General features: G+C 37.6%; 2 protein-coding genes across 2 annotated transcripts in view; one reads left to right on the plus strand and one right to left on the minus strand.

Moving 5' to 3' along the window:
- LOC109449859 (ALG10 alpha-1,2-glucosyltransferase) overlaps positions 1–12,689 on the minus strand; it is a 285,010-nt gene extending 272,321 nt beyond the window's left edge. The window contains exon 1 of the mRNA XM_074325841.1: positions 12,292–12,689. The gene's annotated coding sequence lies outside the window, so the exon portion shown is untranslated. The remainder of the gene's footprint in view (positions 1–12,291) is intronic.
- The window catches only part of SYT10 (synaptotagmin 10), a 63,295-nt gene continuing 51,658 nt past the window's right edge, over positions 11,641–23,277 (plus strand). Inside the window, exon 1 of the mRNA XM_019736536.2 lies at positions 11,641–12,173. Within this exon, the coding sequence (XP_019592095.1) occupies positions 12,023–12,173 (151 nt within the window). The 5' untranslated portion in view covers positions 11,641–12,022. The remainder of the gene's footprint in view (positions 12,174–23,277) is intronic.

Genomic DNA, 23,277 nt, shown 5'->3' on the forward strand with positions numbered 1-23,277 from the left:
GTTGGTGAAAAGTTCAGGTCATTTTAGTCTAACTTTTTTGAGCAACCTTTTCAGCACTTTCAAATAGTCAACTTGATTAACTGTTTGTCCAGTTGGCGCAAATTCTTGATGAATAATCCCTCTCATATCAAAAAAGGTTAGCAACATCATGGCAACAAGTTTGCAAACTTAATTGTCAGATCTTTGCATATGGTTACAGGATATAAATAAAGTACTGCATAGGGAGTATAGTCAAAAGTATTATAATAGCCATGTATGGTTTCGGATGAGTAGTGGACTTGGGTTTAATCACCTTGTGAGGTGTGTAAATGTCTGATCATTATCTTGTTTTGCACATCTGAAACTAATACAAAGTACATAACGAAAAATGAAATCACTTAAAACATCAATTGTCCGTAAATGTAAAGTTTTATTTCTGCACTCTGAATTTTATTCCATTGATCTGTATGTCTAGCCTTATACCAGTACCTCAGTCTGAATTACTGTAGAGGTTTGTAGTAAGTTTAAAAATGGGAAGTGTGTGTCTTCCAACTTTCTTCTTCTTTTCCAATATTATTTTGGTTATTCTGAGTGCCTTACACTTCCATATGAATTTTAGGATCATTCCATCAATTTCTGCAAAAAAAGCAGCTGGGGTTTTTATATGAATGGCATTGTATCTGCAGAGTATTATTTTTTTATAATGAACTCGGGACACTTCATTAATTAAGGTCTTTAAATTCAGCAATGTTTCGTATTTTTCTAGTCTTGCACTTTCTTCATTAACTTTATTCTTAAGTATTTTATTCTTTTTTTGCTGTTAAAAATGAAACTGTTTACTTTTCTTTTTGGATTGTTCATTGCTAGTGTACAGTAATACAGATTTTAAATATTGGTCTTGTAAACTGCAATCTTGCTGAACTTATATTTTAGCTGTAACTGTTTTGATATGGATTCCTTAGAATTTTCAAAATTATGTCCTCTGCAGAGATTATTTTACTTCTTCCTTTTCAATATGGGTATCTTTTATTTCATTTTCTTGCCTAATTTCCCCAGCTAGAACTTCCAGTACAATGTTGAATAGAAATTGCAAGAGTGGGGATCCTTACCATTTCCTGATCTCAAGAGGAAAGCTTTCAGTCTTTCACCATTATGTATGATGTTAGTGGGGTTTTTCATAGATACCCCTTATCAGGATGAGGAAGTCCAGTTCTATTCCTACTTTGTGGAATGTTTTTATCATGAATTTTTTTTGTACGAATATCTATTTGTTCTTACAGTCAAGCCTTAGCAGCCAGTATTCAAGATTGATAAATAAAATATTTAATCAAATTACACTATTATGATTTAACTTTTTTGTTTTGTTTTGTTTTAAATGCTGTTATCCTGAAGTTCTCTGGTTTTCTTGATAGCATCTGAATTGACTTTGAGGTCAATTCCAGAAAAAGCAATCACCAAAATATTTTTTGTTAATGTAGCATTATGAAAACTAGTGGTAATCCTAAAAAAACAACTACTCAGAAAAAAAACATACTCCTTATTTTAGAGGCACATTCTATGTCCTAGTACTTACTCATTAATGTTTGGAGCCAAGATTACAAATGCTTCTGCAGAAAACTTATTCATAAATTAAAATGGAAATATTGTGAGAATAGTAATCATTTTCAGACAGTCGTTTATCATATTAAGCCAAAGCTGACTTCCTGGAACTTATACCATTTAACTTACTTCTGCTCTCAAGAGTAGAACACAACTTTATTGTCTCTTCTGATGGGAAAAGTATACTTGATATTAGGAGATTGGTTCTAGGCTAGTTTTCTTGCAAGAACAGAACTTGGAATTTAAAAGTTGCTGAAATTTACATACTGTATATTTTCTCATATATAAATTGTATGAATATTTGTTCAATGAATGAATAAATTGTAATCACAGTGGTTTACAAAGCATTTGATCAATGCATCCATCTTCCCTGAAACTTTCCAAAATAAACCAGTAATTGTTTAAATTTTGGGGTATTTAAAAATTGGCATAGCACATCTAAGCTCCTATTTCAAATTTGTCAGACCCAGATAAAACCTTCCTACAAGATATTAAACAGTTTCATTTAGTAACTAAAAAGCTAAATAGTTGTTTTATTCCTACTCTGTGCCCATCATTGTTCTCAATTCTGGAGATGTAGTGGGTGAAAAAGTCAGAGTTTGTACTGTAGTATGGGGAAGACAGATTGTAAACAGATAAAAAAGCAAGAGGTGCAAATTTCCAGGTATAAAATAAGTTATGGGGATGTAATGCACAGTACAGGGAATATAGTCAATAATATTGCAATAACTTTCTATGGTGACAGATGGTAACTAGACTTACCATGGGGATAACTTTGTAATGTATATAAATATGATGTATATTTGAAATAGGATATTGTATGTTAATCATACATCAATTTTAAAAATACATTTTTCCAAAGAGGGGCTAGAACCTCCCCAATGAGTAGAAATCAGAGAACATTGTCTCAAGAAGAATTTTAGAAAGGTTAATGGTGTGCTGTGTGAGGTTATTCATCATTCTCCTCTTGAGAAAGGTATACAGTTACTTTTCAAAGACTGTGTGAGTCTCAACTGTTTTACTTAAAAATGAGATGTCAGTTTGAGTGAAGCCTTGGCACAGAGTAATAAGAATGAACTGTAAAAGCCCCACCTTGCTTTCCCCCACCTCCATGTAATCTTCCTTATGTTCCCTCTTTAATTTTAAATGCACAAAAGAAACTACAAGAAAGACAACCAAGATGGCACCATAGGTAAATGCTGTGCTTACCTTCTGTCACAACCACATCGAAATTACAACTAATCTACAAAACAACCATTATTTAGAATTGCCTAAAATCAACCTGAACTGAAGCCTTTCAACTACAGATGTATAGAAGCCACCTCCTGACTGATAGGAAGGGCAGAGATGCAGCACTGGATGTGGGCTTGTTCCACAACGTGTGTGACCATTAAAGATCGGGAGGGCTATTTCGGCTATGGGAGTCCCCCCATCTCCTAAAGGAGCGAGAGATCCCAGCACCACCTCAGCCCAGGGTTCCAGTGCTGGGGAAAGAAGTTCCCATAATTTTTGGTTGTGAAAACCAGTGGAGATTGTGACTGAGTGAGACAGTACGGCTGCACTGCCAGGTGCTCCTCTCAAAGTGACAGTGTGTGGACTTACCCACCAATGGAATCACTTGTTCTGAGCTCCAGCACTGGGGCAGCAGCTGGAAAGGTGGCAGGGATAAATGATGGGGGATTGAGTTGTCTGGCTTGGGATGGAGGCTGGAGAGGTGGCTTTCTCCTAAACAGAAGAGCTCGTGAAGGCCATTATTTCTTTGTTGAGCTCTCCTCCTTCCCATCGCGCTAACACAGGTGACTGCCATTTCTGAGTCTCTGCTGTTCATTTGCCCGGCCCTGGCGATTTAAGACCTGGCACTGCCCAACTTTTGGGCACACCCAGGCTGCTTTCAGTGGCCTCTTGCTTTGGCTCAAGCTGCACTTTCCTAGGGTCTCTCAAAGGTTCGTGGAACCCAGACAAGCAGCATCTAGCTTGAGCAGCTCTAAGCTGGCATTAGTGGCAGCCAGCCTTGGTTCACGGCTTGGCCTCTCAAAGGCACTTCCAAGCACAGCGCAGGCGGCAGACATCTGTGGATTTCTTCTTGGCTCCTGCCAGGTGCCCCCAGGTGGGGCACGGGCTATAGCTGAAGTAGACCTACAGCAGATCCCCTCAAAGGTGATCCTGGGGCTGGCGCCCCCATTGGACAGCTTCAAAATGAGCTGGAGCATCACCTAGCCATCTCCAAATATGACACATCCACGGGGCAGATTGGGCAGGCACCAGAGTCCTGCTGCGGCAGATCCTGCTATGTAGGGCCAGCCTCTGCACAACAACCCTTCCACTGTAGTCAAGGCCAGTTCTCACAACCAGTGAGCCCAAGGGTGAGTCCCTCACACTGATGTGCAATTACCAACCAAGGACCAATTAGAAGAGGAGGGCACACACAACTCACACAAGAGACGCACTTGGAGCACATGGCTCAGGTGACCAGAAAGAGTGAGCTACTGAATCCACTGAACCCCACAGCACACCTTATACATAGAACAAACACGGAGGCAGCCAAAATGGGGAGACAAAGAAACATGTCCCAAATGAAAGAACAGAACAAAGCTCCAGAAAAAGAACTAAGTGAAATGGAGATAAGCAATCTATCAGATGCAGAGTTCCAAACACTGGTTATAAAAATGCTCAATGATCTCATAAAAATGGAGATGGAAACCATGAAAAAGAACCAGTCAGAAATAAAGGATACAATAATGGAAACAAAGAATATGTTACAGGGAATCAACAGTAGATCAGATGAAGCAGAGGATCCAACTAGTGATGTAGAAGATAATGTAGCAGAAAACACACAGCCAGAACAGCAAAAAGAAAAAAGAATCCAAAAAATTGAGGAGAGTTTAAGGGGCCTCCAGGACAATATCAAGCATATCAACATTCACATTATAGGGGTACCAGAAGGAGAAGAGAGAGCAATAAATTGATCTAGTATGGGGAATATAATCAACAATGTTGTAAAGATCATGTACAGTGCCAAACGGGCACGGACTTATCAGGGGGATCACGTCGTAGACTGTGTAGATGCCTGACCAACGTGCTATATACCTGAAGAGCTGAAGTAGAATAATAATAAATGTCAACTATAACTAAATATATAGGTATATATAGTCACGGGATGTGGAGTACAACATAGGGAAGATAGTCGATGGTATTGTAACAGCTATATAAGGTGTCAGAGGGGTAGTAGCTTGGGGGGTGGGTTATCACTTTATGAGGGGTTTAAATGTCTAACTATTCATTGCTTTGTACACCTGAAACTAATAAAAAATTCATTAAAAAAAAGAATGAATTGTAATGGGTTTACATATCAAATAATCCTAATCCAAAGCTTGGTGGTGATGATTTGTATTTGCATAGTGTTTGATACGTGTTTTTGAGCATTTCCATATTCATGGCCTCTTTTGAGCCTCAGGGCAATCCTCTGAAAGTAAAACACAATATTATTCTTACATTAGAAAAGAAAAACTAGGTTCACAGAATTTGAGTCAGTTATATATCACACAGCTCCAAAACGATGGAACTTAGACCAGAGGTTTCCTACCTAACTTGACTAACACACTCAATTTTTTATTTTAGATTGGTTATTTGAATTGATCAGGTATGAATGTTGGGGAACTTACTTCTGATGTAAATTCTTAGGAATACTTTTTGGTTTTAAAGAGGCCTTGTGGAACATTGGTTCTCAAGTGTGGTCCCTGGACCAGCAGCATTATCACCTGGGAAACTGTCAGAAATGCAAATTCTCAGACCCTACTTCTGACCTATTGAATTAGAAACTCTGGAAGTTGGGCCCAGAATTTATATTTTTACAAGCGCTCCAGGTAATTCTGATACATGATAAGGTTTGAGATCACTAATTTAAAAGATAAGTAATGGCTACCCCATATTCCTTGTTTTATTATTAAAAATAAATGATTTAAACTTTTTAAAACTTCATTTATATACATACACATTATATAGAGAAAAATTTACAAATATGTCTAAATATGACCATATGATTCATGATTTTTTAGTGCAGTCTTTGAAAAATGTACTCAAAATAATGGCAAGAATTTAAAAGTAAGAACATCGTTTTTGTAAGCAGGGGATGCAAAGAAAATGATAGTTACATATTTCTAATGGAAACACAAATTGAATGTGATTTCATATAGTAGAATTCTCCTCCTTGGAAATCTAGATCATATAAATGAAATTCTAAGTATGTAAATAAATATTACAAGGTTTACTACAAAATGCACTATGCACTAGTACAACACGTGCTACTAAATGACAGAGGGATCCATAGTGGTGAGTAATAAAAAATGAAGTGAATTCCCATGCGTAGAGAAACAGTTGGATAAATTATGGTGTATCATCACACTGAAAAATTTATGGCCATTTAAAATAATTAATTAAAGGTACCTAGTTGAACTGGAAGGATTTCAGTTGGGTAAGAACTGCACCTTTTTGGGAAACAGACAAGACAGATCAACACCGATTCATTCATACACACATCTATCCATATGCTTCTTTAATTATACAAGAGAGGAAAAGAATATAACAAGATGCATGCAAAGTTTTTAAGTGGCATAACTACTGGGGACAGGGATTGGTTGATAATGTAAATGGGGAAGTAGGTAAAGGGCATGCTTTTATCATCATATGCTTTTATCAATTATAGCTGCCTGGCTGAAGAGCCTTTTAATCTTGTTCTCCCTACTGTACGAGCACCTCATGAGGTTAGAAGAGAAGCAACAGCACACTGCAATACTTAAGAACCTAAATTCTACAAATAAGGCCTTAGTCCAAATCCAGGCTCTACTACCCATGGCTATATGGCCTAAGAAAGACTACTGCAGCCCTCTGTAGCTCAGTTTTCCAACCTGTAAAATGAGAAAATGATAGTACCGGTATCACAAGTCCATTGTGAGAATTAAGTGGGTTAATATACGTAAAAAGCTTAGAACCATGCCTGTCACTGTTCTAAATGAGTTAATATCTGAGTTACTATAACAATTAGCTTGCAAAGTACTTAGTTTTACATAGTAAATATAAATTATCATTATTAAATCATATGTATAAAATATATAACAGACCTGACACAAAGCAAGTGCTCAAAAGTTAATATCTGTTCCTAAGATACAAATGACCATCTTCTGCCTTCTTGAAGGACATATTCCACTACTATCACACACTCTTCCTTCTAACCCATCTTTTCCCAATTTCCCTAGGAATAGAACAGTTTCTACCAGTTTCTACCATACCCTACTATTTCTGAAACAAGCAAGTAAAGGCTTTTACTGCTGACAACTAGAAGAAAAAAGACAAGGTTAAAAAGTGACACATATTATTCATTCAGCAAATATTTATTGAGTGACTATTACTGCTGACACAGTGCAAGACACATGGAAAAGAGCAGTGATAAGAAAGAAAGGTTCTCCACTTACCAGAGTTTATTATCAAATTAGTTATTTGACTTAAATTACATGTGCTACAAAAGAGAAATAGAGAATGAAAAGAAAGCACAGTCAAAGAATTTAGAAAAGAACAAAGAAAATAGGCAGACGCCAGGTAGAGCAGGGCTTTTACAAGCCACTTTCAACGTATTTGATGTATCTAAATCTCAATGGGAAGGCACTGGGAATGATGCAATCAGAATTGCCTTTTAAACAGTTATGTACGATGGATTGGAGACATGCTTGTGTTCTTGTCCCTTCTGAAATGACAACAGACCAATAAAAAGGCAAAAGGAATAGGAGAGGACCCAGGAGATGATGACAAAAGGCCAAAAGATGTCAGTAGGTTTATAAGATAGAAGCAGGTGAAGGAGCAGAAACGGCCTTGCTGAGCAGAGGGCGCTTAAACCTCTAGAGGGAGACAGCAATAAGAAGTGACAGCTTCACCTCACAGAACCTCAGGAAAAAAAAAAAAAAAAAGAAAAAAAGAAATGGAGGTAACTTGTACTGATTCTGTAGAAGATGGGGGTGGGAGGAGGGTGAGAGGCTAAAATAGGGGAATTGGTGCACTTCTTAAGGTATCTTTAGGCTCAAGTTGCCACCCACATAACTCTTTGGTCAGGTGATTACCCTTCCCCAGACTGGCAAATAAAAGTTTTTAGCTTGAAGATATTAAACCAGAAAGGCTTCAATCCAAGACATCAAAATTACAAGAGGGAATAATGAAGCCCAGTTTGAAAATGGAGGGTTAAGTAAAAGCCGATTTTAATTATTACCCCCACATCCCTAATGAAAGATTAGATATTACCTTCTAATACTTGGGGGTGCTCCAATTCAAAATACCCTGACTTACCCCTCAGTTAAGCCCTTTGGTTATAAGCCTTACTAATGCACTTGGGATGTCAGCTCCATATTGTAGTGCTCTGAAATATAAATGGAGAGCACTTATATTTAGTCATTTATATCAGCAGACCCCTGAGATAATTCTACAACATGAAGAACAACAACTAAACAAAAAAAATTAAAAAGGAAGTTAATCAGAAAAAAGACACAAGACAGAATCAGAGAGGGGAGAGTTAAAAGTACATTATTAATATGGTTAGAGAAATAAGTACAGACCGTGTATCCATAAAATAAAAAAATCAGTAAACAAAAAAGTATGCATATCTTAAAACTATAATAGCTAATAGCTGAAATTGTAGTAACTTAATAGAAGATTCAAAAGGGAAAGTCAAGGAAATCTCCCCAAAATTAGAGTACAAAGAATAGGGAGTGGTAGAGATGGAAATAGAAGAAAAATGAAAACTTGCACTCGAAAATCCAGAAATAAATGAGTTCTGGTGAGGGGACTACACACACACGGACAGACAGACAGACACACACACACAAATAGGCAGAGAATTATTGAAGTAATAAATCAACAGAATTTCTCAAAACTGAAGAACTCAAAACTTAGTCTGTTTGAAAGGCTCACTGAGTACCTATCAGGATAAATGAACAAAGTGAACACAATGGAAAGAGAGAGCACCAAACCTTCAGAGTGATGAATCAGGTTGATTAAAAGGATCTGGAGTCAGAATAGAACTGTACTTCTCAATAGTAATACCCACTCATGCAAACTAGAAGTCTGGTCATCATCATCACCAGTTGGGAGTGGTGATGCCATTCTCTGAATCAAGAAATATAGGAAGTATGTACAAGAAGTTAGAATTACAATTGGGCTCTTATGAATCTGAGCTACTGTGTTTCCCCGAAAATAAGACCTAATTGGAAAATAAGCCTTAGCATGCATGATTTTTCAAGATGACATGCCCTGAACATAAACCCTAATGCGTCTTTTGGAACAAAAATTGATATAAGACCTGGTCTTATTTTGGGGAAAACACAGTAGCTGTAGAACACAGAAATGGAAGGTAGGGATTTTTTAAGTTATAATTTAATATTTGTCACTGATCTTCATTAGGGTAAAGCTCAGATGTTCTGAGATGTCCTCATTTACCCCCCACCCTCTTAGTTCCTGTCTTGGAGGTCAAGTAATAGTTGAATTTGTAATGATTCCCAAATTCCCCTTCCTTTAAGGAGATTTCTATCAAAGGAGATAACTCTTTCCGCTCCAAATTTTGAAAGGGCCATGGGAAGGGGAGAAAGAAAGAATTGGAAGAGCACTGAGCAAATGGAGAAATGAGTGTTGAACATTCAATGAAAATTACCACTCCAGAGGCTAGCTGAGCTAACACAGGAACTATCTCAGGTCTTCACCTCCAAACCAGTTCTTCCTCTACTTAGTGCAGAGGTCACTCAGAAGCAAGCTGCGAAGGTGACCCTTAAGGCCTGTATTTGTTGACTATCAATGTCTCATAGTATAGCACTTTGCACAGCATATGGTGCGCAGTAGATATGTCAAACCTGCTCTCCCCTCTTTTACTATTTTAGAAACTCCTTCAGAGTGTGGGTGGGGAAGTATATGCAAATCTGTATTGTGTGGTTTTCTTGTTAGGCTCTTGTTAGTTGAAATAGATGGCAAAATTGTTTTTTAAAGATTGTGGATTGGAATTCTTGTCATCTTACCCGTCAACATCGAAAAAATTACATTGACTATAGTTTCTACTTTTCCCAAAACTGCTACCAGAGCTGTTAATAAGTGAGAAGAAAAACTGGTTTGATTCACCTGCTAATGAGCTGTGAGACGGTCTAAAGCACAAAAAACATCATTATGGTATTAATTTTAGATGAAAGCAAAAATATTTCCGACAAATGAATTCATACAAATCAATATACACGTGAAATTAACTCTGATCGTTGCAGAAACAGTAGTAAGAGTAGCAACAGGCCAGGCACAAATACCAGAAGGATATTTTCAGAATGTTTTTACTTAATATTTACCGAAATCAAACATAAGAGGGTCATTAAACAGACCTGCTGCATTACTCCACTTAAGCAATTACCACTTGTAAGTAGAAAGAAGACAAAGTACTCATTTGGCCCTCCCACGCAACAGTTTGTTCATACAGTAAATATGAAAGCACAGCATTGCATTGCAGGTTGTTTTACGTACGTGGGTCTGTCTGTCTAGGTCATGGAGGCGTGGAGGGCAAGGACCACTGCAAAGGGCCTTATTAAGGTGTGTTACGTCTCTTCAAACATACAGTAGATATGTAATATTTTTTAAATGACAGTGAAATTATTTCTTTAGTCAATCTGTCCTAAAAACCACCCAAATTGATGTGCAGAAACACAAAAGCAAATAAAGCTTGCACATTTTAGTTTGTCTTAATTCGTGATAAAAAATAGTCCTAGTTATTGTCCTATGAATCAGGTCAAAATGCTTCAATTAATGAATGCTTACCTACTGGGATGCTATGCCTAATATTTATAGCAAGCTTTACCATCGTGTCCTTACAGAGTAATTTATCATCAACTGTCAAGCAGTTTAAAATAAGCCGACCTATTCTACTAGTAAAAATATGCTAACAAGTTCAGGATATTTCATTTCAGAAATGAATCCTCATCTACTAAAGGTTAAATCAATCCTCAGGTTATAATACAGCACCACACTCTGCCTGAAAACAATTTAAAAAGAATGTAAACGCATTTACTGTAACCTGTGGCACATGTTTACTAACATTTTGCAGCTTTAGCTCCCTTAATGATTTGCACCTGTTTGCAATGCATCTGTTTGTAAGAACAGGTGAATTCAAGCCCCTCATTTTACAAATGAAGATCTGCAAGCAAGGTCTTCAAGGTTAAGCAGAGGTGTGTGAATTTGAATTTAACCCTCCTGTCCATTAAACCCATGCCTTATCTTTCCAGTATTTAAACCACCTGTAAAAGGGATAAAGGGAGTCAAGTTGTGCATTCTCAGTTGCCAATCATGGATTAATCAACAGAATCCCGACTAGTAATCCAAATAACAGATTTTGTTTTATCGCCTAAGAAGGTTAAAAAAATAAAAAATAAATCAAAGGCAATAAATTTAAAATCTGCCCATTCACAGTATTTATGCATAAAGAAAATCTGAACTGTATGAAAGTAAATGTACTTTATAGTGAATTTCATTACTAGTAATAAAAAGACCTCTAGGGTTAAACAGTCTATCTAAATCATCATCGTTAGAAATCATTTTTAAAATGATTTCCAAGGACGTCTGTCTTCCTCCCATGGACGTCTGGTTTGAGTATGGATCTCTATTTTTTTTTAATTTAACTTTTTCAGTGTCTTCAGACAGATTGACTTTTCAGAAAAGTAGAAGTGGACAGAGCAAAGAGAGGAGCACGCGTCTGTAATCAAGTTGAAGGGACACGGGACAAGGGGGTTGGGGTGAAGGGAGACTGAGTCTGAGAAAAGTACAGAGAAAACCGAGATTTCTCCTCCACGCTGCATGCCAAGAAGAGCATCCCGGGGCTCAGTGGGGGGACTCAGCCGAGGCGCCGGGCCGCCCCCCCCCCCTCGGGTGTCAGCCCCCTCCCCAGCTGACTGCAGTGGAGGGGGCTGGAGCTGCGCGGTCCGCCGCGGGTCGTCCGGGCCCGCGCCGGGTTGCGATTGGACGCGCCACCCCCAGGCACCTGCCAGAAACACAAACGCGCCGGGAACTTGCGAGGGGCGGGGGGTGGCGGCGTTCCTGCGAGTCGAGGGCTTTGGCTTCTTTCCGTCTCCCCCCTCCCCTCCGCACTCCAAGCCCGGGCTCTCTTTGCAGCTCGCCTCGGCTCGCTCGCGCGGCCGGGAGTTGGCGCAAACCTCGCCGCCGCCGCCTCGCGCGAGTTCCCGCCCCAGTCTCTCCGCTTTCCTCTGCTCCCTCCGCTCCCGCCATGGGGCCAACTTGGGGCTCCTAAGAGTTGCTACCTCTCAGCAGCGCGCTCTCTGGCCAAAGTCCCCGCGGGCGGGATATGGCTTAGGGCGCAAGAGGGGCCAGCCTAGAGGTAACGAAAAGGGGAGAGAAGTCGGCCAACTGAGGGCAAAAAGGCCAAACGATGAGTTTCCACAAGGAGGACGGAGTGAGCAGCCTGTGCCAGAAGGCTCTGCACATTGTTACCGAGCTGTGCTTCGCGGGCCAGGTGGAGTGGGAGAAGTGCTCGGGCATCTTCCCTCCGGACAGGGGCAGCCAGGGCGGAGGCAGCACAGGTAACCGGGAAAGGGCACCGCGCGCGCCCCGCGGGGACCCCGCGCCCCCCTTCTCGCTCCCGTGTCCTGCGCCTCCCGCGCGGCGCTGGGGCATCTTTGGGACAACGCGCCTGCCTACCTCGCTCCTTCTTTCCACTCAGCAGCTGGCGACTTCGAGCGCGGGCCGTTCAGCTTTTGTCTCATCTCCATCCGCCCGGCTCCTTCCACTTCTCCGGTCTGCTCTTTGCCCGCCAGCGCCGTCTCGCTCCCTCACCCCCTCGCCGCTCTCTCCCACGCCTGGCGTCTCCCTCCCGGAGTGGAACGGCGAGCGCGGGCGGCGGCGCCGAGACCGCTAGTCCGGCGCTGCCTGCAGGGTCCGCTTGCCTGAGGGACTCCGACTGCTCTAGCTCTTCCCGTGGGTCGCGGGTCGCGGAAGGGGCCGGGCGGGACAGTCCGTGCTTGAACGCAAAGAATCGCTTTGCAAATGGGGCTGCTTTGGCTTCCGAAAGCAGCAAAAATCCCGGAACGGGTAATCCGCAGCTGCGACCTGTTAAGTACTTGACAGTTTCCAAAGCCCTTTAATGTATATGATTTTCTAGGGCTTCATGACAAAGTTGGCAAAACAGCAGGGATTACTATTGATTGCCCATTAGGCGACAGCTAAGGCTCAGGACACATATAGAGTAAGTAGAAAAGAGGGAAAACCCTTTCCACACACGCTCTCATATACACCCCAACATAGGAAACTTGGGAAGAAATGGGGTGGGATAGAGAAGGATATCGATCGTCAGAAATCTGGAGGTGGTAAGGAATCTCAGGTGACAGATTTTTTTCAAGAGGGAGGGAGGGACCGTATGTTTTGGTCACGCGTGAGGGCAGAGGTTTTAACGACCTGCGCCATGGTTTGTGCAGCCTGTTATGCTAGTCTCACGGGAGAGATGACACGTTTATAGGCCGCGTGGTTTCAAGAGCCCCTTGCGAGGGTCACTTGTTGCTTTGGGAGATAAACAAACACTGGTGTCAGGATTTTCAGCATCAGGCTGGAAAGTTGTCATTCCTTCTGCAGGGTCTTGTTTGTTCCCCTTTGCTTTGCTGTCGTTTTAGTCTCCTGCCGGTCTTTGCGGGTTGAGGGTAGCCAGGGCAACAAGAGCTAAACCCAAGGGAGCTGACTGTAAGAGCCCTGCCAGCTGGGAAGGAGGTGAAGAGGGCTCATAGAGTGACCCTCCATCACCACTAAAAACAAAGGGTGAGGGAATGGAGGTGAGAATAGATTTGGTTTAGCTTTTACATACCATTATTTGTATGGAACACCTGCAGGGTTTTCTAATTCTCTGATCATGGCAACAGGAACCAAGAGAGGCTTCAGTCTGCACTTGGCAGAACCTGAAGAGATGCTGCTGCTTGGACCCTGGAGCAGAATGATACATAATTGGTGCTATCCACGTGCTGGGAACTTAGATAAAGTCTTCTGAAATGTGTTAGTGATTCACATGCTAAAGACTCAGACAAGGGGTACAATGGAAGGAATGAGAGTATTTAAAGACCTGCTTTTGGTCATTTAACAGTTGATGCTGTGGAGAAAAATATTAATTCCCCACCCCTTTGTGATCCTACACTAAATGGTTTCTCAGATTGGCTGGTAATGAGGAAAATTTGTGAAAGTTAGAAACCAAACAGTACTAGCTTCTAAATCTTTGTAAATGCACAACTCTGTTAGCTTAAGGTAAAACACAGTATTGTATCAACTATAGAAAGGGTTCTGAGCTTGCCCTAAACACTAATTCCTTTTGTCATCCTAATTCCTTTTGGACATTCCCTTGGGAACAAAAAGGGCGTGGGTGGAATTAGTCTAAAATAAATACGTGGATATTGTTCTCCCCTTAAGGGAAAATATATACTATTCAAATGGAGTATTTGATTGAATATATATGAATATATATTGAATGGCTATCCCTAGAGAAGACACTCTACTAGGTTGTATAGGAGATACAAGGTGCACAAGATTGCATTACATTTCCCATTTGTAAATCTATGCAATAGAAGTAAAAGACTTTAATCAGCAAATAAACTCCCAATATCATGATATATCTATGAAGTAGATTCAAAGATTATTTACCAAAACTTTAATTATATGAATTAGCCACCCAGCTTCACATTGTGCTTTAAAGTAGATTTTCTTATAACTTATATACTCATGCCCCTTATTATGGGTCCCAAAATACCATTTTTGGTAGGTGATTCTTCTACTCACTGTTTAATAAGGAACACATTATCAGTCGGGGGACATTAACATTGAGTGGTACAGTGGTTGTTTACTCTGAATGTTAATCAGCATTGCCCAGATGGTGGTAGTTACTCTATGGCTGCAGTGACAATTGAAAGCTTCCAGATTGTGTATATTTTTAGATTTCTTCACGTAGGGGAGGGGGAGAGAAATTCAGGTAATCCAGATGGAAGTCATTGTACATTAAAGAAGTTATGAATCACAGCTGTAAATAAGATATTCTCCTACTAGTTTTTTAAATGCCAATAAAGAACAAACTTCACCATCCTCTTTACCAAAACCGCAGTAGCAGAAGCAGCATCAGTGATATGGACATTGAGAATCTACCAATCAAGTTGATCAATTCCATATTTCAGTAAACTTTTTGAAGACTTAGACTACAGCTGCCAACACCAGTTAACTTACTCTTTTCGAATAGTTTATTACAGACATTATCGATGTCAACATCACTAGTATACTAGAAGTTTCATCCTGTGTAATTTTTAGAAAGTCAGATTTTTGCAATCTTTTTACCACTGATTCTCCCCTTCAAGTAAGTATGTCACCCACTAAATTCAGCTTAATGCACAATATGATTTAATACTAGAATGCTTAGGAAAAATACAAAACAATATATTGGTTTCAAATGTTATTTTTCAGATATACTATGACTAAATATACAGAATAGTTTTGAACTGGAGTTGGGTTCATTTCCAGTCAGTCTTTAATTGCTGCTCCATATCCAAATGCTTATGAGGTTTTAGGAAACCACATGGTTTGAAAAGCATCTCTCTTAAATCATAGCTTATTTAAACGAAACCCTCTTAAGCTCACAGTCACATCACAACTGTAGAGACCCAAGTTTAATTTAAATATTTTAAATAGACATTTAACTCATCAATGTTTTAATTTTGCATTTTTACACTTTTAATTTGGGACTAAAAATTTTTAAATAAAAGTTTAAACAAATGTTTTCTAAATTCATACATGTGTGAATTTCTCAATGTGGGGATGAGTAGGTAGATAGCAAAGAATTTTATTGAAGTTACTTGACTACTCAGAAAAGAGCTGGCTAAGTAAAATTTAAAAATTACATCATGATTTTCCTCTGTGATTAAGGCAGTTTTAAATCTATCATAAGAGCTTAAAATGAGTAAGCCCTCATAGGTTTTTTCTTCAAACACAAAACAATGATTCATAGGTTTTTTCAACAAACACAAAGCAATGATTATTTATAATTTTTATATCAATATACTGCTGAGTTTTGCACATTCTAATGATCGTATAAAGAATTACAACTTAGAAACATAGTGGAAATTTTTATTTGAGACTTGTAGGTTTGGAAAAGAGTAACTGAACCACACACAGTGAATTCAGAGCTATAGACCCATATGAAGGATGCATGAGAGGGTTTTGTCCTTCCTCCACTTTGCCACTCCCTTGAAAAATGGCCGGCTTCTACTATTTCTAGTCTCATTTTTACTTGATTGTCAATACATGTTGTGCTTGGTTTCATGTTCTCTAAAGGGAAATGGATGGCTGTCTTCAAAGGCCAGACAGGTCTCAGCAAGCACTTATTTTTCTTAATTCTGAAACATCAGTATTTTGGCAGTATTGCCAGGATATTTTACTTTAACTTAACCTTTTTTTTTTCTTGTGACAAATTAAGATATTTCCTCAGTGAATCTCTGAAACCTGATTCTTATAAGAGTGATTTTATGTGCAAAGTATATAGCTATGCACTTTATTCAAATCACATTTTCTTTAAAATCTAATTATCGTTGTAATTTTGTTTTATGGAAAAAATTAGCCATTATTTGGGATACATCTGCATTCATTACAAGCTTTTTATTGTACAAAATTCTGACAGAAGACAAATATTACCATAAATGTTTAATAGAATTTCCAATGCCAATTAAAATGATCTATACTTGAAATGCAATTGTGTTCTTCCTTCCTGATCTACACTTTATTCTACTAATGATGTGCACATGAAGTCAATAGAATGTAAGCTTTTTGAGGGCAGTGGTGTGTTTGCTGTTTTATCCTCCTTGCCTAGAAAAATCTGTGGCTCTTAATATAATCTCAATAAATATTTGTTGAATGAATGAAAGAATGAATAATTGAATTAATGAATTTATCCTCAAGAAGCCTCATTTTCCTTATTTATAAAATGATGTATGCTATTTAATAATCTCCAAATCCCTTCTGAAAATAAATTGTATATATTTGTATCTTTGTGTGTCCAGTGTCTAATACAGTATCCTATGTAGATAAGCATCAAAATATTTAGTTTATGATAATGGCAGAAATTAGAGCACTTGAGGCATTTAAAATCCAAACTATAATGAACAGCATACTCATAAAAAAGCATTTAATACCCTGGCTAAATTTGTGTTGCATAATAAATGTATTGAATTTATTGAAGTTCTAGAGAAGAGGAAACGTCTGTTTAGTATATCCACTTACAATAGTAAAAGGAAAGCCTGTTAGTTTGCTTAAATAGAAAGTAGCTTGGACAAAAATGTCATTCAAATTGCTATTAGTCATTCCAATTAAAACTAGAATCACTATTTTGCACTAGTGAAAACTAAGGCAGGAAAAGCTAGCAACTTCTCCTCAAATCACAACTAGTTAGTGATGGAGGTAGCACAATAACTCCTTAGATTCTAAGTTCAGCAAAGAGTAGAAATAGGAAGAGATCCTGGGGGCATTCTTGGTGTTATAGGGCACTGGAGCAATGTTTGTAAAGATAGGCTCTCAACTGTTTTTATACTGTTGGCTGTAATTAATGGCATATAGGAAGGTATCAATAAGAATTCTCAGTGTACAATTATGACCCAAACCTCAAACTTTCTTTTTATTAGTTTTGCTGTCATCCAAATACAAGACACAATGTTTTTAATTTTTCTTACTTGAGTATATGCATGCATATGCACTTAAAATGCCCACAGCTAAGTTTTTACTCATACTATTGGCCAAATATAATTGATTTATTTCAACAGTAAAATCATGTAAAATATTTTAGTGTGTTTTAAATACATAATTTTGAGCTTATATAATTATAAATATAGCTCCTTTTATATGTTCATTTACAAGCTTATAATGAAAGTAGATATTAAATTACCAGTTAAATTGTTTTTGTTAATTTTTAATTAGAAAATAATCAATTAAAATATCATTTGTTTTACTTTCCAGCCATATTTTGGCTATCTACATTAACTAATTAACAGTCCATATTATTAGTGAAATTCAGTACTGTGAATATTGGAGACAAAATATTACAGTGGAAAAGAGCTGAGAGTCATCTGTTCAAAGATTCCAAAGTATGTATGATTAGTATGAATGTATCAAAGAAAATTAGACCTCCTGATAGGGAGTGTTATTGTTAAAGGTCAGTATATTATTTTGCTTGTTTCTAATTATACAATACTAATTTCCTTTGTTGGTGGCATACTCAAAAATGATCATTGCTTATCTTCTTTTGCTTATTTAATTTTTCAATTACGGGTTTTAATTATTTTTCTTTTCCAATTACAGTTAACATCCAATATTATATTAGTTTCATTATATTAGCATAGTGGTTAGATGTTTATGTAACTCACGAGATGCTCCCCCCAGTGTATAATATCCTTTATGGAATTTACTATGGTGGCCTCAGAGCTAGAAGGGTAGAATCATCCTGGGATGGTTAGGGTGGGGGTGGGGTGGAGTGGAGGAACTGATATTAATAACTTTTGTTTCATTCAGGTGTATCCTGAGATGTGTTATGATCTACTGTCTAACATTCCATTATTGAGTAGAGAATATTACAGTTAATTTTTAAAATCTTGTAAATGTCAGTTTGTTCATGTGGCAGAATTATTTTAATCAAACAACTAGGACTATTGTTTTCCATGTTCATTGTTCCCTTACTTCTATTTCAATCGTCATAGATTTACAGGAATAGTGGGTAAAAATATTAAAAAGCTTATTATTTCTGATATGTTTCAGTATGAGTTGTTAATGTATCTGAAAGGTGGTTTTAGCATTGTGCTTTTATTCAGCAAATATTTATTGAGCACTTACTATGTGAAAGCCGCTGTTCCAGATATTAAACCATACTGGTGCCATTAATTAAATATGCATAGTTGTTCAAGTTAACCTAAATGTAGAATTAATAGACAATCACAGATTATAAATTATTTACTCAGTAATGAGCATATGTAAAGATTATAAAAATAAATTGGGGTATTTGAATACCATATTGGGTACCATATTTTATACCACATTTGATTGAACCTATGATGCTATTGAATATAAGATGCACCAATATCTTATATAGTACCAAAAAAGAAAAAATAATGTTGCCAATTAAAGACATGACACTTTCTTATTGCATAGAATTTTTATTTTATACGTATGGAGAGACCTCTGTTAAAATTTAACTAGACATAGACTTTAAAAATCATATATCACTCTTGTATAAATATAAAAAGGAAAGCATAATAAATAAATGGGTTAAAGTAGTTTTAAAATTAAGATTCTGAGTCTTCTGAATGGCCTTTTGATTCAGCGTTGATGATGCCTTTGTTATTCCACTGAGTGTTGAACTCTGTGCCATCAAGAGTGCTGTCAAGAATGTTAATGATAGATTGTTTTGCTTAAAAGAATTTATAAAAGATGTAAAGGCCATTGGTGCTATACTCTAAAGATACCTGCACAATTATTTGGAATGTGGGCAGTGTTGCCAAACTCATATGACACACTACCTTTCCTCACCCAATCCCAACAAAAGCTTGGCTTATAGGGTTAAGGTTGTGCTTCACTGTTTTCTCCAGTATTTTCATCCAGGCCACTAAGACTCATTCTTTGACTTTCAGGGATGATGCTTTTCCTTTAGCGCATACACATACAGAGAAAACTGTGACACCATTGCTCCCTTGTTCTTAGTGAGTGTACTAAGCCACTGATACTAAGATACATTCTGATTTCAGAAAATGAAAGTGTTTAAAAATATGGATTTATACTCAATTAAATGTAGTAGTCATGTTTTTGGCTTTTTTTTACCATTGAAATTTTCAAGAAAGACAAAAGTCAATACAATTTAAATGGAAATGATCAGAAGCATTGTTGCAGGGATACTTACAATTGAATGATTATGTGTTTGATTTGTAGATGAGGAAGAGACTGCTAGTTGTTTCCCAGTACTCACGGTTCCCTTCTATCTTACAGTAATAGAATCCTTTCTTTTTAAATGGCAAGTGACATAATTAATTAAAAAATTAAAGAAAGTTTAAAAGGACAGCTTTTCTCAGCCTTCCTGTGGTTATGACTAAGGTCTTTACATCAGAATGTTAGCAGATGGTATGTACCACTTCTAAGTTGTGCCCTTACAATGAAGGGACATTCCCTCACCTTCCCTTGTCCCTTGTTATTCTTCCTCCATCCAGCTGCCTGGAATTTGGACCTGGAAGCTTGCCATCTTGGACTTTAAGGAGAAGACAAAACCCTTCGAATAGCAAAGCAAAAATATAGAAGAAACCAAACGCTTTGAAACTAATGTATCTGCCCTGGCTTGCTTATGCTGGGACAGCTACATGAGAGAGAAACAAACTTCTATGTTGTTTAAGTCACTATTAATTAGATCCCTTGTTATAGAAATCAGAATAATGCCTAATAATAATAATAATAATACCATATGAATACTATAAATAAGTTAACCTCAAAGATAATTCCAAATTTTCATCTTAGAGGCAGCTTACCTGAGCTTTTTTGAATATAAGTTGCTGATTTAAATTTTATTCCTGTTCTTTCTTTATAAAATGATGCTATGTGCATGGTCTGTGTTCAGGCAACAGTGGGGAACAACCAAAGAAACAAAGGGCTTGGAATATCCATGAAATAAATTATAATTCTTGATTAATTATGAGAAATTGCATTTTTGTTCATTTTGAAAATTAACTAGAACTTTAAAATGAAAAAAATATGATACAGAAAGACATAGATAAGAGTATCAACTAAGGCGGTGGTAATTGGGAATTGAAAGCACGCCAATTGGTCTGCACTATTCTTTCTGTGTGATAATAGCCATCTGCATGGGTAGTCGGTAATTACACCTCACAGTTTTCACAAGCCACAGTGACTAGAACCATTCAAATGTTATTATAATCTGGTTTTACAGACATTAGCAAAGTTCTGCTTTACGAAAAGTTTCTGACGAGTTGGCATTTTTTGGCTTACTCTTTCCTGATCAGAGTGTTTTTTTCTCAGTTTTTCAGAACTGTCACTTTATTTTGAGATATTAAAACATGGTAAAAGAGTAAGATCTTTATAGAGAAAAACTGAGTCAGAGATATACAGTCAGACAGATAAATAGTGGTAGAACAATGGTTATGCATATGTATGTAATCACACCAGAGTGTGAGCAATTTTAAACCTGATTATCTTGGAGCCTAATCTAATTTCTGTAAATTTCATTAACTCTTAGTCTAATCAAAATATAATAGGCTGCATGCTATGTGCTGTATTGCTATGTAATGGATTGCTTTTAATTATCCAAAGACATTGAAAATTTTGGTTAGAGAGATCTCACTCATCCATTTTGCCCATTGCAACGGGTAAATTCCAGTCCATATGGAAAAGGCAAGCCATTCATATTTATCAGCCTGGCTTCCCCATGGTTCGCATCTTTCTTCCAATGATCTTCTTTTCTTCTCTACCTTACCTCTTTACTTTTATGATCATGCCCAAACACTTGTTATTATGCTGCACAATGCTATCTTAGAATTATAAATTCAGACATCTCAACCCTCAACCTAAAGCTCTGATGCTTTCATCTTTCTTGTGTAGAAACTCCAAAGCATTCACCTGTCTTCTCTGTGAATTCCCTCTCAGTAAATATGGCATCATATTTATGATGCATCCTTCCTCATTGCAATTACTTTCTGTTCTGAGGTTTATCACATTCTCCTGGGGAGAGAGGGACCTCACTGATGGGCAAATCTCTTTCAGTTCCTACCCCAAAGCAGGCTGACTGATATCACTCTATTATAGTATTGAATTTCAAAAGAACTCTCAATTCTGACAAGACATCCTATGTTTACCTATCAATTTTCTTCTCTACAGTTCCCCAACTCCCACTTTGGATAGAAAAGACTACTTGTAAACGAGAATTTACTTGACTTCTTACCCAAAGACCAATAAACTCACCAGATTCCAAAACCATCCTCTTTTTCTTACAAAGGAAAAAGTGATCTAATCCTTTCACCTTGCCCATCCGTTGTTACCTTTTAAGGGCCTTCACTATTACTCACTCTGCTTAACTTTCTATTGCTTCTTGTCTAATCATTTCTTCCCATACATTTTAAAACATATTTAAGTATTACACATCTTAATAAAAACACCTTCATCAACTCCTTGTGCTACTCTAGTTATTACTCCTGCTCCCCTCCTTTCCTAAATCCGGTTTCCTGAAGGAATTATCTACTTTTAATAGAATTCACTTCCTTACTCCCATTCATTAACTAAACTGCATTAATCTAGTTAAAAGTTTCACTTAGTCTCATCGAATTCACTGAAGATCTACTTCTTAGAGTCTATTTGTCAACCCTTGGTTTTTAAAAAAAATTTTTTTTTTTAGTTACTGTTGACATTCAATATTGTTTTATATTAGTTTCAAGTATAGAGTGTAGTGGTTGGACATTTATATAATTTATGCAGTGATCCCCCTGATTAGTCCAGTACCCACCTGGCACTGTACACAGTTATTGCAACATTATTGACTATATTCTCTATGCTGTACATCCCTGAGACTATTTTGTAACTACCAATTTGTATTTCTTAATCCCTTCATCTTTTACACCTAACCCCTCCCCTCTGGCAACCATCAGTTTGTTCTCTGTATCCAAAACACTGATTTGAAAAGATGTATACATCCCTATGTTCACTGCAGCACTATTTACAATAGCCAAGATATGGAAGCAACCCAAGTGGCCATCAATAGATGATTGCATAAAGATGTGCTACATATGTACAATGGAATATTACTCGGCCATAAAAAAGAATGAAATCTTACATTTGCAACAACATGGATGGACGTAGAGCAGGGGTGTCCAAACTTTTTTCAACGTTTTTCACCAAGGGCCATATGTGGTAAAACACACAAACAGCCGGGCCACTCACTCGAGGTGAAGTACGTATCGCCTCACCTGGTTTATTTAAGTAAACTAAATATATTTTTGGAATTTGCTGGGGGCCAATTGAAAATGGATCGCGGGCCGCAGTTTGGACACCCCTGACCTAAAGGGTATTATGCTAAGTGACATAAGTCAGATTGAGAAAGTCAACCCTTAACTTTTTATAATATTGACCACTTCTTAAAATATTCTCCTCCAAATTTCTTGAAAAACACATTGACCTGACTTTTAAAAATACTTTTCCTTTTTCTCTGTCTTTTATGCATGCAGGCTCTTTGTTGCTTAAAGTTCATAGTTCTTTACATTCAGAGGGTGCCAAAAAAATGCAAAAAAAAAATGTATACACATTTTTAAGAAAGGAAAAAACTATTAAAATTATAATACTTAGTATATACCAATAATAAAAGATGAATACAAGTCACATTTGACTTATGCAACTACAAGAGATGCTCAAAATCGTTACCATCAGTGTCCAGACACTTCTGATTACGGTGAACTACTGCCTGAGCAACATTGACCACAGTGTCCACTTGTATACATTTTTTGGCACTCCTTGTATTGTTGTACATGAATATTTTAAGAAGTGGTCAATAGTATAAAAAGTTAAGGGTTGACTTTCTCAATCTGACTTATGTCGCTTAGCATAATAGCATAATTGGTGTACACTCCCGGGATTGGTGCACTC

Source organism: Rhinolophus sinicus, linkage group LG02, assembly GCF_036562045.2.
Source record: "Rhinolophus sinicus isolate RSC01 linkage group LG02, ASM3656204v1, whole genome shotgun sequence".
NCBI lineage: Eukaryota > Metazoa > Chordata > Mammalia > Chiroptera > Rhinolophidae > Rhinolophus > Rhinolophus sinicus.